The sequence below is a fragment of the Boleophthalmus pectinirostris genome, unplaced genomic scaffold (assembly GCF_026225935.1).
Source record: "Boleophthalmus pectinirostris isolate CB_2022bp ecotype Guang Dong unplaced genomic scaffold, ASM2622593v1 HiC_scaffold_12, whole genome shotgun sequence".
Classification (NCBI taxonomy): Eukaryota; Metazoa; Chordata; class Actinopteri; order Gobiiformes; family Gobiidae; genus Boleophthalmus; species Boleophthalmus pectinirostris.
Window position 1 is genome coordinate 27,023,706 of NW_026571018.1, and position 12,955 is coordinate 27,036,660.

The 12,955-nt window shown below is 37.0% G+C and overlaps 1 protein-coding gene across 1 annotated transcript in view; it reads left to right on the forward strand.

Moving 5' to 3' along the window:
- ubl3a (ubiquitin-like 3a) overlaps positions 1–12,955 on the forward strand; it is a 48,682-nt gene that overhangs the window by 32,560 nt on the left and 3,167 nt on the right. Inside the window, exons 2-4 of the mRNA XM_020922890.2 lie at positions 5,163–5,271; positions 9,196–9,282; positions 11,576–11,653. Of these exons, the coding sequence (XP_020778549.1) occupies positions 5,163–5,271; positions 9,196–9,282; positions 11,576–11,653 (274 nt within the window). The remainder of the gene's footprint in view (positions 1–5,162; positions 5,272–9,195; positions 9,283–11,575; positions 11,654–12,955) is intronic.

Here is a 12,955-nt window from a genome sequence, read left to right on the forward strand (position 1 = left end):
GGTCCATTCTTGACTGCAATGTTGAAGCCGATTGCACAGAGCAGTACGGCTGACTGACTTGCCACCCGCCTAAAGACACTATATTGTGTATTTGAATATTTATGCTTGAACTGATCCATAATCTTGGATAAATTTCCACCTGAAGCTGTTTTATTTGTACAGCACAGACATTATGCTGCACTATATGCTTCTCTGTTTGCACCATAGCAGATACACATTACCAGCCCCTGTGTGTGGCGTGGGGGCGCTGGTTCTAGCCCTGGGGAGTGGGGGAGGGGAAGGGTGGTCTGATTGAGTTAAAGTCATGCAGCGGATGCAGGCAATGAAAACAGTAGACAATAAGAGCCTTTAGTGCCAACACAAAGAAGAGAGCACCTCGTATGAAAAAGCAAAGATCTCCATGGATGTTAATAGGAGCAATTAGATGAGCGCTTATCTCTGTAATAATGGGAAAAACACTTTCTGTCTCCTTATATTGAAAAGAAACCGCTAGTTCTCAATGATTAGAGCGACTGAATACAGCATGAAAAAAATCTTTTAGAAATTGCTCAAAGCCCATTTTACTCGATCTGCAAAAATCACATGTAATAGTCATTTTTATGAATAAATGTATCGATAAAAGCACTACGTTTGATATTATTATTACATATTTGGTTATATTAGTCTTTCAAAAAGGACCAGAAATAGCAATATTCTAAGTTCCCACATTCTCCTCAGTTTTTACACTTCTTGCACAAAATGTCTTTTACTGGCCCAAGGTTTTACAAGCTGGAAAATCCCAAAGTCCCATAAAAGAAACCCACTTGAACTAAAGCTGTATGTCAAAAGATTACTATGTCTTATGTAGGGTGATCGTTATGTGTTATGTGTGTCTAGCCAGATAACTAGCCTTTAGTTTGAGCAATGCCCAATTTGAACCATATCTGAAACGGCTATTTATTTGTTAATAAATAACAAATAGCTTTCTATGATCAATGTTTAAGAGATAGTATTAAATCATCTTAAGACACTCCCCACTTAGGTAAACAGGTTAATGGTGAAATTCAAATATAATGACATTACTATTTACTGGACTTCTATTTAAATTAGGTTAATAAACTCCTGACATTTGATTACTGCTTTGTTGCCATACAAGCCCATTTTATTTTTGTATTCAAATTACATTATTTTGCACTAGCTGTCACTAATTACAATTTTTTTTGTGTGTTTTTTTTCTTCTTTCTCTTGAGACGGGCTGCTGTGGTAGTTAGCAATACAAATGACAAATCTTCTAATCTAATTGTCACTACTTGTTGCATGGAGATGTTATTACTTTATCTGGAAAGTACCAAAGTATGGTACATTAAGCTTATCTACCTTGCATTTATTCAATAAAGTTGCTTTTATTGCCTTTAGTGCCAATCTTACTGGAGCTGGATTGTCTTTCCACATATTCACATTCCAAGCAAAGCAATGACATCTCCATGGAGACACGCAGCAGTTGAACCACCCACCTGAAAAGTTACACAGTGCACCTTAACGTAAAAACATACTTTGATTTGATTGAATTCCACACATCTCCTTGTTATTCCTGCCTGGTACATTCCTCCACTGGGTGCTATAGGCTCAGATCAGACCAGGGGGAGATGGGTGTGAGGGATGGGGTGGTGGGGGGTGAGATGATGTCGTAGGTGTTATTGGGTGAAACCTCCCACCTCCGGCTGTCACCATAGAGACACCATGGAAACAGACAGGTGTGTGTATGTGTGTGTGTGTGTGCTACTACAGGAAGATCCGTCAGGGGGATCTGTCTGTGTGTGTTCATTATTGCAGTCAGAAAATTATATTTATTAAGTGAGTTCAAATGCTAAAGATCACGCCAGTTTGAATTTGTTTGACATATTGGTTAAAATGTCATAAAAAAAATTGTTGACCAACGAAGTAGCCACTGTCTTGTATGGGATTAAAAAGATACAACATTTTCTTATGGCTGTGGCATAATTTTCACTGTAGACTTTATATAGCCATACAAACGTTAAATTTTACTATTGCATTTGAGAAGTTAATCCTTATCCTATCCAGTAATCTGAACTGGAGGCCTTCTCTTTGATTAGAAGGTCCATAAAAACTGATTGCATTTAATCTTTGAAGTTATATTTAAGTTAAATATATCCTGTAGTTGTAAAAGCCTGATTCTGAATGCCTGGAGAAACTGCATTTAAAGAAGACATTTTCAGTCTATCTCCTTGTACCCCCAGACAAAAGACACAACAACTTCTAAATCACACTTGCGGTTTTTACTTTTTATCTTTTTAAGCTTACTGGAGGCAACCTGCTGTGAGATTCCCAAACCTCCCTTGTTGCTTCTTTAGGTGTTAGATTAACGTTTAAGAGTAAAATCAATCCGTCTTCAAATGGTTCTTTTCAGATAGTAGGAATAAAATTCTGCCATGCACAACAACTTTAACTGTTCTTTTACTTTGGAGTATGTGTCTTCTCCGCGTTTTATATAAAAGAAGAAATCCTTAGTAATAGAGCTGCACAATTTTGTGAAAACTAATCCAACTGTGATTTTTCTGAAAAACATTGACTTGCTTATTTATTTATTTATTTATTTTGCACATATAACATGACAATAAAAAGAAACACACTAGATAAAAAGTAGGTGCCAGAAGTGCCATATATTTGCAAGCATGTGGTTATTGTGTTACCAGTTAGCAGTTTTTATTTGCAAGTTTTAGAGCTAAACTAATTAATAATAGACCTCTTCCCCATCCCCCCAAACCTCTCTTAGGGTTCACAATTTTTGAGTTGCATGTAGGCTCTGTGACTAAGATTATTGGAAGACGATTTTGGAACAGTTTGTTTGTTCTGTCATGTATATTATACACAAAATTTCCAATTAATTTAATTCTCATTCCTTTGCCTGATCATTCCAATTAAACTAAATTCCTTTCTTCTTTGGATAGTGGGTTAAATTATGTCTCATGTTCTTCTTATTATACCATATGGGTGGCTGTGGCTGAGTTGGTTTGCGTATACTGGTGTATGAGGTGAGTAGATGTAAATTGCTTTGAGTGCACTGGAGGTAGAAAAGTGCTATAGAAATACAACCATGATATACTGATGTAAATAACAAGCGTTTCCATAGTAGTTTAGTTAAGCCTTATCTGCTGAATCTGATCCTGTGCTCTGCCTGTTGTTGTCTGCTGTGAGCAAAGTCCAGGGTCAGTCCGGGCCTTTCACCCTGAGCTCCATGTTGTTGATAGCACATTACTGTGGGCCTCTGCGTGTGTGTGTGTGTCTTTGTGCGCATGCATGTGTGTGTGCGTGTGTTTGTGTGTGCATGTGTGTGTGTGTGAATGTGGCTTTACACTGGTTTAAAACTATAAGCTGATGCGATAATGTTCTTAGGCCGCTCTGTGTCTCAATCCTGTGTGTTACCACGGTTACATCATTTAAATAGTTAATGTACTGCAAAAAAATAAGTTAACTAAATGACAGATTATACATTTTGACTAATTAATTAATATATTCATATTTGACTGATTTAACATTTTTTACTGGTGTTTTGTATTGTTATTGTTCAAGATAAATTATTTATCAGTGGGGAAAAAAAAGCAGAACCTTTAGTATCTTAGTGATTAAAATAAAAATAAATGTGTAATAAAAAATGATTACATATCAAACAGGGCATAAAAATTTACCCAAAACTATCCTACTGTAAGTATTGTTTATGATTCTCATAAAAATTATATAAATTAATATCAATTAATAGTCCATCTTAACTGTATAATAAAGAAAACTCAACTCTATATTGACCATCTCAATCCAAGTCATATTAGCCTAATCACTTTTTGCTGTGCATGTGTTTTCATGTGCGGAGCGAGGGGGGCGGGTGGGCACATGGGAGAGGCCACAGTGACACACACGTGCTAGTGCCACGCGCTCGCTGCAGCTCCCAGCTCGGCGCATACAGTCGACTAAAACAAACACGCCCCAGACAGACCTCTCCTGCTCCCAGGCTTAAAGACTCACTGTGGAGCGACTATGGGAGAGGAGGGCTTCTCAAGCGGCGGTGCATGGACCATGGGCCTGTTGTGTTAGTTCAGCTTTTAATTTTAATGTTTTGGTTTTATTTGGATTTGACATTTACCAATCTTTAGTCTAGCACTAACCCTGTTTACACCTGTTTTATTTTAATTGCGGTTATTTTCTACCTTTTCACAATGTTTTTTTATTTGGACAAGACATCATGCTGAGTGTAATTATTTAAAGTATACATTTTCACTGCAGTACATAAACATTTCTGTAGATCTATTATTGTCAAAAATAAAAGTGCTCCTGAAAATGTTTAGCATACTATATAAACTCAAGTTGTTTGCTCAGCTCTTTATTATTGCAGTGATTTAAAAGAGTTCAACATGTTCAGAACTACAAATTAGCTTAAATTATGAACAGTGAGAATTAATTAAGCATTCACCAGTGTCAGTGTTTTTGTTTAAGCCTGGTTTAATGGGTCTTTTTTAAACTTGAAAATCATAGTATGCTTAAAGGCAAATGTATTTACATCCACTAACAACTTTCACTTTTAATTAGCTGTTTCCTCAGTTTAACACTCAATATATACAAATCTACTTCAGTACTTACATTTTATAGCATAAACAAACACTTTCTCCTATTCATGTAGTATAAGATAAAAAATAAAATAAACTTTGAACAAAACCTATGCTTTAGGTGTGACCTTCTCATAACAGAGCATATATTTTGCATTTAAATGTTCAGGTCTCCAACTTATTTCCATCTAGTTTGGGTGCAAAAATCAAGTCATTTAGGGCGACTACAACTGAAACTATTGTTATACCAGGACATCAGTTTTACTCTGGTAATTACTTTGTTGGGTTAAATGTTATACATAGTTTTACTTGTTCAGAAATATTCCTCCACCCATAACATAAAACAATGAGGTGCATTTTCAAACAGTTAGATGTAAGAGGTGGAAAATTCTTACTAAAGAGGCGTCAGGATATTGGACAGACTTGAAACTATCCGGATGTGCAGTCCATGTTCCATATTAAATTACACTCTACTTGCCCGTGCTTCCTGCTTTTAAATGAAAAGTCTTATGTCCCTCTGTGTTGTTTGCTCTGCTCTTATGTGTACTCTGTGTATTTGTGTTACAGATAAACCTGAGGCTCATTTTGGTCAGCGGTAAAACGAAAGAGTTCCTCTTCTCTCCGAACCACTCGGCAGCAGACATTGCAAAGCATGTGTACGACCACTGGCCCATGGGTGAGTTCGCACTTACATACGACAGGGGCAAACAGAGCATGTACTGGTCACTAGTTTGATTCATAAATCTAGAGGCTAAGAGCACTGTATGGAAAATGGTCTGGGATGGACTAAAGATATGCTTTTTTCTCTCTACCATCTTAATATGTTCTGAATTTCTCAAAATACTAAAATGATCGTAACAACTGTGGTATAACAACTACTCAATACTCAACTCAAATCAGCTAATATAGTATGAGCGTTTGACACGAGAAAACATATTCATTATATCAGTGTATATCGGGCCGATACTTACAGTTTTTTTGCAAATCAGCTATTGGCCATAACAGCTGCCTGAAGACTATGTATAAAAGTTGTTTTTGTTTTTTTTTAAACACCTTAGTGCAAAGATTAAAGGTTTGTTGTAAAAAAAGGGTTGTGGGTGAGTTTGTAATAAATTAAAATGACTGAATGAATGAATTTCTGGAATATAGTAAAAATCTGCCCTACATATCGGCCCAAAAGTATCATCAGATCTTGTTGGCCATCAGTTCCTCTGGATTGTAAACAGTCTCTAAAACATATGTAACATATATATCTGACTTTTCCTGAATAACTTCATAATACATCGGAACTAAGACCGCTTTGTTTCTTCTTTCACCAATAGTCATGAACTTTTATGACCAAAAGTTCTCTAAGATCCGAGGCCATGAACTAAACTTGGACTCAGGACATGAATAGGACAAATCTATGCCTACATCAGGACTAAACTGGATGCACCCAAAGTCATTTTACAACTTTAAATAAAAGTTTTAAAAAATATTTAAAATATAGCATTTAAACAGACTGCTGTAGGGATATTGGCCTGGAAATGCCTTTTAATTCCCTTGGATCTGTTGGAGGAAGTGACTGGGGAGAGGGAAGAGCGTCTGCTGCCCCTGACAGTCTTGGATAAGCAGTAGACGGATGTTTGAATGTTTTTAATCAAGTTGCAGCTGTCTGTGTTTGTAGCCTGAGCTCACAGTGTCTCAAAGGGCTGGGTGTTTCTGGTCTGCCCAAAGCCAGTACATTATGTAAAATGCTGCAACAGTCATGCTATGTTAAATTTGATTTCACATTACTACGAGTCACAAACTACATCTGCAGTGTATGCTGTAACTGAAAACCTCATCCAAATGTACACATCATAAATCCATATAAGAACTTACAGATTTTATTTAATCTGATTTTTTTCATTGCAACTGTTCTGTGTTACATTCAAACATTTACTATCTTCTGGTTTGTGGCTTTGTCTAAATTTGCTTCGCAGTTCACTGATCTTCCCACAATCTGCAGCATATGTAACACTGGTACTTGGTATTGAAAATCAGATACTAATCAATACCAAAACTCATATTGAAACTAGATACTAATTGAAGCATGTATCGACACGCAAATTCAAATTTACAGAACAGAAATGAACTTTTCCTTTTAAAATCTTCAAGCTGTATCAGAAGAAGTATAAGACCACATGGACTATGAAACCTTGATGACTGAGGGATTAAACAGATATAAAACCACATGGTAATGTAAAACAAAGTACTATGATTTAATTCTAGTACTATGATTAATTAATTCTATTGTCTAAAGATAAAGAAAGAGTGTTTTTCATTGCATAATCATAACAGCTTTATGCTCGTATTGATGTGATAATAGTGATAGTAGTAGCCTTAAAATTTTCTTGTTTCAAGATGGTATGACATAGAACAATTTTTTATTATTGGTAACTATGGTGAAATATATCGATATGCTTAGGTGCTATAGGGCACTTTTACCTCTGTGCTATCTCTATTTGTAGGCCATTATTCAGGGCTTTCAGAGTTTACTGGGTTATCTTTGTTTGGGGTTAAGTTGCATTGTAGGTTCAATATTATATCTACTTTTTAAAGTAGTGTTAAAGTAGTGTTAGTCACTGTAAGCATTGCAATATCAGACTACAGATAGTTGAAGGTACATTTTTACTCAACTCCAGCAACAATATGCTGATAGAAATCCCTGTTTTCCACATTACAAATGATTCCACTTTTCTTTTTTTCAAGTCATTGAGGGAGCTCCATGTATTGTAGTTCCACAGATCACATTCAGCGCTCTACTAATTACTTATATAGGACTGCAGTGCATTGTGGGAAAGTCTTTGGCGTGGATAATTAGCCTTTCTCCTTTCGATTATCACTGAGCACAAGAATGTATCGCAGCCCATCCACCTCGGATCAGTCCAACGCCCACTCCCAAAGCACAGTGCATTTGATCTAGCTCTGACCTCAACAGCCACACCTTTAAACCTCCACACACCAGCGCCGTCTTATATATGTGCACATGCATCTAATACAGCCACAATTGTAAAACATGCAGGAATCGGAGAACAAAGAACATAAATAATAACGGAAATAAATGACATGATTGGTAAATCATACCATGATAATTAGGACAACTAATAATATTAATAGTAATATTTTATTATTACTTGAGGGTTAGGGTTAGGTCATAGTTTGAAATTTTTTTCATACATCAAATTGATCAATTGAAAATTAGATGGTCATTACCAGAATAACATATTTGTCCTTGATGGAGCTACACAAGCAAAGAGACTACTTTCATCATTGACATTTCTTACATTTGTGCTTGACTGGGAAATTATGAATATGCTATTGAAATAGTAGAAAATATATTTTTAGAAGACATTAGAAAATTTAAGTCTTAGCATTTAACAACAATCTAAATCTGATTATTCACAATTTTTTTTGCTAGAAGGATTGTCTAAAAAATCTGAACCTAAATAAATGATAATAAACTAGTATCAAAACTAGATACTCATTGGAACAAATATAGGTACTGGAAAAAATTACATCATTAGGACGACATTAAACCTTTACTGAATAGTTTAAAAAAATGTTATCTCTTGATCTGTATCAGAGCACTACATATTAATACTGCTAATATAAAGTGTTAAAATGTATTTTGTTGTATAAAAAAAAAAGTCCATTGTCATTGTTGTGTCAGAATCTATTTTTAGTAAATTAAGTTTGAAATGTTGATATTCAGTTCTACTTGGATGACCTGGCTATAGCTCACAGTTGAGATATTATTGTGTGCTTCTTGGATTAATCTTTAGTTTTTTGTTCCTGTGGCCCTTTGCACATGTGAACTCGGTCAGCCCCGGTCTCAGCATACACAGTGACACCCTCCACTGACTGTAGACACATCTGGACTCCAGGCTCCCTCTCATTTATGGCCTTGTCTTTACTTCTTCCCAGCCACACCTAATGCTGCACTCCTCCTCACATTCCCAAAGACGTCCCACGAAAACCGCTTGTTGTATATTTTGCATATAATCACAAACAAAAGCCTTAAAAATACCTCCAAGGCAGTTGCTATAGTGATCTAAAACCATGCATTAACAGATTTGATTCAGCTTCACTTACAGCACAGCAGCATTTTTCAGTGTCTTTATAGCAATGTTGACATAAAGATAGCTGGCATGTACTAATTAGGAAAAAGTCTCAAGGTATAAATGCAATATCTCGTTTGGGAATAATATGCAAATAAAAGATGACTAAAGTAGTAATTTTTGTTTTAATGTTTCACATTTTGGTGAGTTTTTAAGATCACTAGCCATACAATTTCTTAATTGAATACTTAACTGAGACAATAGTGGGATACTGCTCTGTTTGAATATATATTCCAAGACATGTGGCATGTTTAACTGTTGAATGAAATGAAAAATCATTTGGAAAAACTCAGACAATTTTATCTTATTATGAGCAAGTACAAAAATGAATGAAGAAAACATGAAAATCTATAATTTGTATATTTGTGTAATGGTTGTTTTAAAGCATGTAAGTTTTTAATCCATTGTAGTACACTTTGAATTCTTTTTTTTGACCCTCCTGTCTCTGTTTATTCCAGACTGGGAGGAGGAGCAGGTGAGCAGTCCCAACATCCTACGGCTCATCTACCAGGGGCGCTTTCTCCACGGCAACGTCACACTAGGAGGTCAGCCCACACACCCTCATGTACTTTCAGAGAGGATGTTTTGTATTTATTAAACTATTCTATAATTTCATTTATGAAGAGCCTGAAAAATTTTATTATTGTTAGTAGTTACATTTTCGCACTACATTTGTATTACAAGCATTGTTCTGTGAGCAGGGTCTCCTCTCCACAGATCAGACCTGTGACTTGCTGGGATCACTGGTCTAGATTGAGAAGTGTGGAAAATTCTAGTCAAAGCAATAAGATCTCCATAGAGACAAGAAGGTTGGCGACCTCTCCACTAGAAAAGTTACATTGTGCACATTTTTAAAGAAGCTATATATTTTGTGATTGGACACTTTCAAAACAAAAGGGAGGCTCTCCCATTCTACACATTTAACAGTTTTTGTACAAATAGTGGTTTTGCTGACTCCACCTGAACCACCTTAATATTATTTTTACGTAACAACATTTTGCCTTGACCACACACCCTCCCAGCAGCCGCAGTCAAGCCCGTCTATGCCCCATCCTCACGCTCTGCTTAAATTCACAGGGCTGTGTTGTTGGAAGGGGCTGTGTGCTGTTCTCATGGTTTTCCCCAGCCCTGAACAGAGGCTCCTCAGTGCCCCGGGACAGACCTGCTTTGACAGGACGAGCGAGGGCAGGAAGTGGAGAGAGAGAGAGGAAAGACACTGTCAGGAAGGAGAGGGGTGAAGACTGGCGTTTGGACCAGGACAGACAGACACGGGAGGGAGGGAGGGAGGGAGGTAGGGGGAAGAGGACAGGGGGGGATAGAGTGAGAGAGTGAATGCCTTAAGAAAAGATGGTTTCTTTAGTGCAGTGCTCTTCTCTTTTGGCTTTGAGGCCTCTTAGGGTGCATTCACACTTGCACTTACTTCACATCAGAATTGGAACCAAACCTGGAGCTAAACCTGGGGCTAAACTTTGGGATAAACCTGGGGCTAAACCTGGGGCTAAACCTGGGGCTAAACCTGGGGCTAAACCTGGGGCTAAACCTGGGGCTAAACCTGGGGCTAAACTTGGGGCTAAACCTGGGGCTAAACCTGGAGAGAAACCTGGAGCTAAACCTGGCCTAGACCTGGACCAGACCAAGACTAGACCAGGAGCAAATCTATATCAGGATCTGGGCTCAAACTGTGCTCAAACCAGGACCAAACCAGGCTGTGTGTGAACTCTGTCAATTTGGGGTTATGCCAGTCCCTAACCTTGTTAATGAAGATGATGTGTTTAGTCATATTGTCATCGATGTGTATTTGATAGCGGTGATAGAATTATTGTTGTTAGGTAGGTACCCATTCTTGTATGTATTATAATAGAAATTACAGACTGGCAATATTATCAGTAATATTTCGATAGCTCCTCCGTTTAAACAGAGTAGTTGGATGAGCAGATGTGTTACATTATACCATGTAAATGGCATAGATTTGCAAAGACAGTGAACAAAGCCTGTATTGTCTTAAAAGGAGGGTGGGTTCTTCTTCTTCTTCTCTGTTCCTAATGCCTTTTAGTTGATGTAACCTGATTTTGATTTGACCAGTGGTTTTCTGTGGTTAATGGAGTTACTGCAGCCCCTAACCCACTTTACAGTCTGCCCATTACTGCGTTTCAGTTTGATAATTCCTCTGTCAGTGGTTTCAGATGTTTCAAATGTCCACATCAATAACTCCAAGTGAACAGATGCTTCTACTGTACTATAATGTGCAGTGTATATATTTAAATTCAACGTACATTATGCAACTTTTCTAGTGGAGGGTCTGCCACCAGTTTGTTATCCAGCATGTGCCAATACTTTTTCCTAGAATGTTAAACTATATGACATTAAACTTGTATATCTCCATGGAGGAAAGCAGGTGATGCCACTAGTTCAAGTTATGGTAAGATCTGTGTAAAGGCAAGTCCACCCCACAACAACTATGTTTTCAAGAATAGAAACACTTCTAAGTAGGCATGATTAGTGCCATATTGTGGAAATCAATAGAAAATCCAGAAAATCAATAAATCTCCATGGAGACTAGAATCCCCTTTTAATTTTGTGACATTACTGGACTCAATCTAATAAAGTCATAAATATTCAGTACTCTAATACTGAATTATTGTAACATTTTAGACTTAGTTTAGTCCTCCATTGACCTGGTAATGGCAATGATATATCTCTGAGATTGTCCTTTTCTATACATTTTCTTTACCTAATAAATATTACATTAAAGGTAAGCTAATGTTCTAATGCATTACTCTGTCTGAAAAGCTTTAGCTTGCTGAAAAACTCTTAGATCTCACCTCTTTCTCTCCACAGCTCTCAAACTGCCCTTGGGGAAGACCACAGTGATGCATTTAGTTGCCAGAGAGACTTTGCCCGAGCCAAATTCCCAAGGTAACCAGCTCTCGGCCGCTCCACTTTCTCTTTCAACCCACTTTAACCACCACACCACCCATCATCTCCCATTATTTAACTCAACACACAGACACACACAGTTTGCTGCCTAAAACGTAACCTCGGGACCTGAAACAGTTTTAGAGAATAAATCATAGCGGGTATTTTGCCTTTGTTTAGTCTAATCGTATCCAAGCATCTGCTGATTTCACAATACATGATTTATTGCCACTCAAGATCTCAAATGGTTTTAAACAGCAACCAAACATGCACAAGCCCCCGCCGACTTTATGAGGAGCATAAAATTGAATTACAGAGATAGATGTGGCTCATTTACATAACTTGGGAAACTTCAATGCACAGTGCATCTTTGAAGTAAAAAGGTAAGTTTAGGTCACTGAGGGCAAATCTAATATAATTACTAAGTGTCACTTTATTATAAAGGAAATTTTTTAGAGAGTTAAGACTGAGGTAGTTGAGAGCAAGGCCCCAAGATGTTGACTCTATCTTGCAACAACACAAGACATAGATCCCAAACTTGAGTGGAGACTCTAATGCACTTTATTTATACAGCACATTTAATAAACAAAACTGTTTCTAAAGTGCTGCACAATATAGATAAAAAAATACAATGGGAATATCAAATAAAGCTCTTTTTAACTCCTCTAGTCATTAAGACAATAAATAAATAGGTAAAACCATAAAAATAAAGACACAGAGAACCACACAACTCACACAGAGCCAGAGAATAAAAGTGGATCTCAAGACGAGAATCTTCTTGGTCAGGGGTAAATAGTCTAAACAAGAAATTATTTTTAAATAATACACAACATTATTTATTTCAACAAAATGTATTTAATAAAATATGCAATTTCATAACAAGCTGCTCACACAAAGTAATCCATAAAACAACCAACATTGGCAAACAAAATGCAATCTTCATCAGAGGTTACAAAAAAAAGTGTGACGATTATTATATGCACATGTAGTCTGTACTTTCTGTTATTAATCTCCACAGTATCCCTATATTATTGCACTCTGGGAGACTTACCAAGTCTTTCCAGGCCCCATCATGTCACTGACAGTTATTTCTATATAAAAACTGTACACAAGTAGTTTTCAGGGGTACTTTTGTGTAGCATCTGCTGTGTGATCACATGTGTTTACAAAAGCCTCAGAGAGTGTAGGATGAAACAAAGGAGTAGGAGGGACCACCATCTGGGCCTAAAGTTGCTGTAAACCACTGTGTACATTGAGTGCAAAAATAGAGCTGGCAAACAACCAAATACTTCTGTGTTTGCT